At 57.7% G+C, this 6,692-nt stretch overlaps 1 protein-coding gene across 2 annotated transcripts; it reads right to left on the bottom strand.

Annotated features, from left to right (window-relative positions):
• Positions 1 to 1,879: 1,879 nt before the first annotated feature.
• On the bottom strand, positions 1,880 to 5,209 carry HAND1 (heart and neural crest derivatives expressed 1). Of its 2 annotated transcripts, none has more exons than XM_014786154.2 (2): positions 4,440 to 5,209; positions 1,880 to 2,809 (listed from the first exon to the last, which is right to left on the bottom strand). In XM_014786154.2, the coding sequence occupies exons 1-2, from the start codon at positions 4,989 to 4,991 to the stop codon at positions 2,708 to 2,710; spliced, it is 654 nt and encodes a 217-aa protein (XP_014641640.1). In that variant the 5' UTR covers positions 4,992 to 5,209; the 3' UTR covers positions 1,880 to 2,707. The 2 variants fall into 2 exon arrangements, with proteins under 2 accessions (XP_014641640.1, XP_004428668.1); XM_004428611.3 differs by having other exon boundaries at positions 1,880 to 2,812; positions 4,440 to 5,195.
• Positions 5,210 to 6,692: the final 1,483 nt, after the last annotated feature.

The raw sequence follows: 6,692 nt of genomic DNA, 5'->3' as shown, positions 1-6,692 counted from the left end.
CCAGCTCCGACTTCTCAAAGAGGGTTTGGCCCGGTTGGATGGGGTTTTCTGAGGAGGATGAGGAGGCCCTGGTTGTGGCAAACTTGGCTCCGGCTGCCGCGGGCGGTACCCCTCGGTACCCTCTCTCCCTTCACTGGCCAGGGCTACAGGAAAGCAGGACCCGGTGCGCATTCTTCCCGTGCCTAGGATACTTCACCAAGCTAAAAATAGTCGCGGGCGCTGCGCTCCGTGAACGTTCCGTAAACTAAACTGGAGTCCTGGGTTCGAATCCAGATAAGGTCCCCTCTGTGCTGGGGAACCTCGATCGGCTTGCTCCATGAGTCCCAGTTTCCCCGTGCGTGCTAGGATTTCTAAGGGGCTTCCTAACTCTTGGAAAGAAAAAGAAAAAAGAAAAAACTCTTTTCTGCTCCTCCCCGTGGGGCCCTGGGGCCTCGGGCCAGGTCCTGCGGCCGGGGGAGGGGTGTGCCGGGACGGCTCATTACCGCGAGGTGTTGCCCTAGTTAAATCGCCGGCCTGTTTGATCTGGCGGCGGGTGGCGAGAGGGAAAAAAGAAAAAAGTAAGAGGTAAGAGTAGAGAGAAGCTCACACCTCCCCCCACCGTTTCCTCGCGCCCATAAAACACCTTTTATTAACTCCTTCGCGTCCGGAAAGGCCCGCGTGGCTGCTCAGCCCCTGCCACGGTGTTTACAGCCAAGACTAATGGGGCTCCATATTCACCCGATGCCAGGACGAGGCGCCTGGGGCACGCCTGGCCCCGGAGCTGCCCGGGGTCTCCTTCTTGGCCCCAAGCCGAGGGCCTCCAGCTCCGGATGTGGAGCCAGAAAGCGCCAAGAGACCCCCGCGCGTCCTCGCGCCTTCCTGGCAGTGAGCGCCGGAGACCAGCGCAAGCGCCGCAGACCGTGCGTTCCCTCGGGCAATCGTGGGAGCTGTTAGCAGACATAAAAGCGCCTAGCATAGTGCCTAGCGCACAGTTGCGCTCAAACCAAACCAGTTGTCTGTACATTGTTAGTCAGGGACACACCAACGCCTGCGTTTGCCCGCCCCGGTTTAGCCCAGAACGCGTCCGCGCCTTGGCAAAGGCACCCGCGTATATTCACCCCCACACCCAGCCACACGTGCGCAAGTGGGAGCACAGAGACCTGCTCTCCTGCACGAGTGCCCGAATTAGCATGTGCATACCCCATCCCTTTGCACAAATCCATACGCTCTCACAAATATTTGTTGAGTGCTTTGTTGCTGGAGAGAAACCTAAATGTCTCCATTTAACCATAAGCACTCACGAGCTTATTTTACTCACAGATAAAATAATAGCTGCTACGACTTGTAGAGTCCTTACTGCGTGCTGGGAGCTGTGCTAAGCATACGCTCGTTGCCCCCCCTCACAGCCAAGGAGCTCCGTGTGAGTTCCTGCACCATTACACGTACACCTTTGTGTTCAGAATTTCACATACATGAATATACACCCGAGTGCATCCCTCTCTTCCCAGCTACACTGCCGATGCCGTTCGTTTGTGAGACAGGACACCTTCCCAATAACCCCAAGCCACTGCCTGCAGACACCAGTGTGCATACTAACCCACAGACAAGCCCAAATGCTGACCCACATAAATCCTAGCCGGTCCTCTCTGAGTCCAATTCGTTTCCAGTTTTCCTTTCTTTGGGTTCACTCAAGTTATCCTGTCCCGCCCTTATATTCTAAGAACTTTGTTACTTCCTTCCAGGAATAAATCCTTTATCCGCCCCCTCCCCTCGACTCGATTCGCAGTTTGGCTTGGCCTTTATCAGAAGGGAAGTAGGAACAGGAGGCTCTCCACCTAGCGGAAACCACAGCAACCGTGAAGCTGGGTGGGGATACCGCCAAGACATCACACAGGCTTCCTCCAATTTCAGAAAACGTTTTATTAGTCAAGAGCATAGATACTGCTTTGGCAAAGGGAGGGGGTGGTGAGTGGTCATATAGACTTGAGGTAGAAAAAGGGTGGGGATGGGAAGATAAACACCTGAGCACAGCAGGCACGGTAGGTAGTTTAAATACATAAAAACTTTTCAACGTAGGGAAAAGTTTTTATTTACAAAGGAAGGAAGGAGAAGGAGAGAAAGAGACAAAGAGCGTTTCCCTTGGAAATAAGTAGGAAGTGCAGCGACAAAAAATAAAATAAAATTAAAACACCACTGTTTGAGGGAGAACAACAAAGGCAGCGCTCCGTCTTCCTGGTTTGGTTCTCTTTCCCTTGCAGAAAACTATTGATTCCTCTTACTGCATTTTAATTAGGGAAGACGGCGCCTGAGGGTTTTGACTCGAAGTGGAGAAGGGACGAGAAGGAGAGCCAGATGGTGTAGTGGGGAAGGCGTTGGGGGTTCTAAATTTGCCCCAGAAGGGTTGGAAGGGTGCGTCTTAGCGCGCTTGGGTCCTGCAGTCCCTCCCGCCGCATCGTGCCCCCAAGAGCCGCTCTCTTGGTTGCGGAGGGGGGGTGGATATATATATATTTCTCTTTCTCTTAATGTATTAAAAACAATTTCAAATGACATTGCACGTGCGATCCAAGTGTGTTGTTGCAGCCAGCGAGCTACCAGCGCACAGCAGAGGCTCGGCGGGATGCGCCCCTATAAGCCTGGCACCCAGAGCCTGGCACGCGCCGCGCCTTCCTCTCCTCAAGGGGCTCCGGGGTCGGACAGCCGTGGCGGGGTCCTCGGCGCGGGCCTTGGCTCACTGGTTTAACTCCAGCGCCCAGACTTGCTGCGGCCAGCCTGTGCGCCCTTTAATCCTCTTCTCGCCTGGGCCCAGGGCAGGAGGAAAGCCTTCGTGCTGCTGCTGCCAGAGGACACACAAAAAAAGAGGCGAGAGACAGGTTTAAATTTCTCTGCTCCGATCGCCCGGGCATAGAGTGGGGGGGGGGGGGTGTAAAAGGTGTTGGGAGCAGGAACTGGGAGCCTTTAAGTAAATGACGGATTTTTGTTTGCGAAATAGGCAAACAGGCTCATAAATTTGCCTTTATGCGCCGAGTTCCCGAGGGCCGGAATGGGCTGGGCAGCTTCTGGAGGTTTGGTAATGAGATTTTTCTGCGTCTGGTGAAACTGATGCGCGTAGGTTTGGCTTTATGGCGCCGAAGGGAGCCTGCAGGGTTGGAATGGAAGGGGTGGGAATCAACAGTTTTCCCACTTGCATACCTGCTCCCCTCTCACTTCCCACCGGCTTTCCAACTTGGTATAGCGTCTGGGCTTGGATACTGGGTTGAGTCCCCTCAGAGCCGGCGCTGGGAGCCTCAGATGGCTAGGCGAAGGAGGGGGGAGTAGGCCTGGCCTAGCATCCCCCTTCCCCTCTCTCTTAGCAGGAACGAAGCGGTGCTACTTGACGGAGGCGGCGACGTGCAAGGGGTGGGGATACGCCCAATAACTACTTCCATCTAGGCGTCGCCCGGGCCTGTCTCTCCTCCAGCCCCGGGCGGTGGTTTAGAGACTCGATGTCTATCTGTCTTTCCCAGTCTCCCCCAGGTGAGCTTTCCCTAGTTTACCACAGCCCCCGCGGGTCAGATAAAACCCGGCGCGCACCCTAGTCAGCTCCAATGCGCGCGGCGGGCCCGAGCGCTCCAACCTAGAGAAACCAATTCGCCAGCGTGGAAATCGCCGCGCTCAGAGATCCCAGAGCCCTGGACCAGCGGAACCGAGCTCTTGGAAGTGTTGCCCTAACGGGAGAGAATCGAGAAAGGTCGAAGAGGGATTGCGGTCTCCAAAGCCAAAAGAAGTAGATGAGACTCCTGGCTCTTGCTTGTCAGCGTTTACACACAAAACCGTCAAGGTGGCCCTCGGAACCAGCCCGCGGGGAGGGGAGCGGTGGAACGCCGCTCCGACCTGGGAGTAGAAGACCTGACTTGTTTTACCCCAGCCCCGCTTCTGACTCCTCGGGTAGGTGGCCTTCACGTAAGGTGCCAGTCTGGGCCTCAGTTTCCCTATCTGTACAATGATGGAAATAGACTAGCCTCTCCAGCAAAGGCCCTTTGAAAACAGTAACCGAGACCATATGCATAAATTCACTCAGGCAATTTAAAGTAACGACCTCCAACGGCAGTCTTAACCTGGCTTCCAGAGAGCCCAGGGATGGATCAGGACCCTTCGAAATCGGAAGCGAAATATATGTGTGCATTTTCTTGGTGTCTGAGGCTTCCAGTGGATTCTTAAAAGGGACCCTATGAGCCCTTCCGAAAAGTTTAAAATTGTCTTCATTCACAGTCTAGCAAACACTATCCCACATTACAAACGAATTCAAATATGGATCTGCCTCCCTCCACACACACAATCCCTCATTTCGACCGCCTCAGAACTCCCCGAAGTCTCTCAAAATCGCTCACACGGCAACGCGGACTCCGTCCCCTGCGTACACCGCCTGCGGGTGCTCTCCGCGCCCGCGCCCTTGGTTAGATCTTACAGGCCCCCGCACTTACCAGCTCCCTTTTCCGCTTGCTCTCGCGGCCGCCATCCGCCTTCTTGAGTTCTGCCTTGAAGGCCTCGGGGTCGCCGGCCTGTGCGTCCTTGGCCAGCACGTCCATCAGGTAGGCGATATAGCTGGTGGCCAGGCGCAGAGTCTTGATCTTGGAGAGCTTGGTGTCGGCCGGCACGTTGGGGATGCACTCGCGCAGCTCGGCGAACGCACTGTTAATGCTCTCTGTGCGTCTCCTCTCCTTCTTGGGTCCTGAGCCTTTCCGCCGGCCCAGGCGGCCGCCGAGCGCCTCGAGCCGCCCGGGGCTCTGGCCGGGCCTGGCGTCTGGACCGTAGGCAGCTGTGGCTGCCGCGGCTGTGGGCGGTGGCCCGCCGGCGGGGAAATCTGGGGCGGCGTCAGCGGGGCTCAGCAGCCAGCTCTGGAAGTAGGGCCGCTCCTGGTGACAGCGCGAGGCCGGGCCGAAGAGGAAGGGCTCGTGGAGCATGGGGTGCGCGGGGTGCGGGTGGTGATGGTGGTGATGGTGGTGATGGTGTGCGTAGCTGCCCACGAGGTTCATATTGGAGCGGCCCCTGGCCTGCGCCGCCAGCCCGCTTAGCGCCGCCCCATGCGCCCCAGAGACTGCCGGGGCCACCCGTGGGCACTGGGGCGGCGCTCTGGTGGGCGCCGGCTTTGGGAGAGTCCGGGGCAAGGCTGAAGATGAGACGCGCTGCCCGCCGCCTTCTTGCCTGTTTCTGTCGCGGGCGACGACGCCGATGCCGAGACGTGTTTAACCCTTCTGCGGCCTCGCCTTCAGAGTCTGGCTTATATAAGGCCGCAGCTTTGATGTCAACCTCTGCCTGGAGCCAATGGCAGGGGGGCGGGGAGGAGGAAAGGGGGGTGGCCGTCCCTGGCTTTAAGTTCAGCTAGCGCCACTCGACTCTAGGCCGCCTGCGGGGACAGGGAGGCGGCCCCGCCTCCGCCCCTCCCCACCCCCCAGTTCCCGGCTTGGGGGGAGAAGGGGGCTACGTACTTGAGGCACAGGCCTGTCAACGCCCTGGAAGGTGGCTGCCACCCCTTACCCCCGGACCCAAGAAAACGAACCTAGAATCATCCAGCGAAAAGAAGGTCTTCATCTAGAGCCCACCCCTTGATTTTACAGATAGGAAAACTGAGGCCCAAAGAAAGAAAGGTTCTTGTGTCTAGAATTCAAAATAGGAATTCCAGTGGTTCCCAGTCCCGAGCTCCATCTGCTCCGTTTGTCCCCAGAGCCAGAAGATGAGAGGGTGCCGCTGGAGGCAGGAAAGGTCCCTGAAGTTGTTCCCTAAGCACCCCAGCCCTTAGTCATCCGCCCCATCTGGTGAGACTAGGAGCAGTTCGTGCACCGGTCGTGCATCCGCCAACTCTGGGCAAGTCGTGTATACTACGGGGCAGGCGGCGACTAACCCGAGAAGAAACCTTGGGGGTGGGGGACGGGCGAGTGGGGGCAGCCGGGCTCCAAGCCCACAGGCATTTACCAGTTTGTTCTGGGCTCCAAGGCCTGAGATCCGCTCTTCTCGGCTCCCGGGCGCCTGATCCAGTCCAAAGGCCGGCCGGTCTGACGCAGAGGCCACCTCCTCTCCGCGGGACTCGGACCGAGGTGCCGGAGCGCGGCTCTGTTGGACCACTCCACCCAGGTCATCACCGCTGGAGAATGTTCGATTCTCTAGAGACACCAGGGCCAAAGCTCACACAGCGAGAAGTCAGCGTTTGGCAGTGAACACACACAGAGGGGACCACGACCTCCAGACTAACCGCGAGGAGCGCGCAAGGGGAGAAACGCAATGCCGGGCATCTCACACCCACCCGCGCAGAGACGTCGTCCTGGCTGCCCAGACCTCCACTATTCCCCTCCGGGCTAGGGCCATCCCCGGCCTGTCTGATTCTCTCGACATGGGGCTTTCCCTGGGCTCGCGTGGGGACCTGGAATTCCCAGGGCGGGGGCACTTCCGGCTGGGGTTCTCTGTCTTACCTCTGGTCGTGGTAACTTCCCAGTTTCTGTCTCATACCCGGGTCGCTCCATTCTCACCACCTTTCCCAGCCAACCCCCTTCCCGAGGTGGAATAGAGGGAGGGTGCCCTTCTCTCAAAACCAATGTGGAGGCGAGGGCGAAAGGGGAAGATAAATATGGGGCTGCTCTTCTGAGAGGGCAGATTCATTCCTTTATGCAGTCATTGGACAATTATTTATTGGCACCCACTGTGTGTCTGGCACACTAGTAGTCCAAAGGCAGAGGGAGGAA

Source organism: Ceratotherium simum, chromosome 4 (assembly GCF_057802395.1).
Source record: "Ceratotherium simum simum isolate JZ-2026a chromosome 4, ASM5780239v1, whole genome shotgun sequence".
NCBI lineage: Eukaryota > Metazoa > Chordata > Mammalia > Perissodactyla > Rhinocerotidae > Ceratotherium > Ceratotherium simum.
The sequence above is the reverse complement of the archived record's forward strand: the minus strand, read 5'-3'. Positions and strand labels throughout refer to the sequence as shown.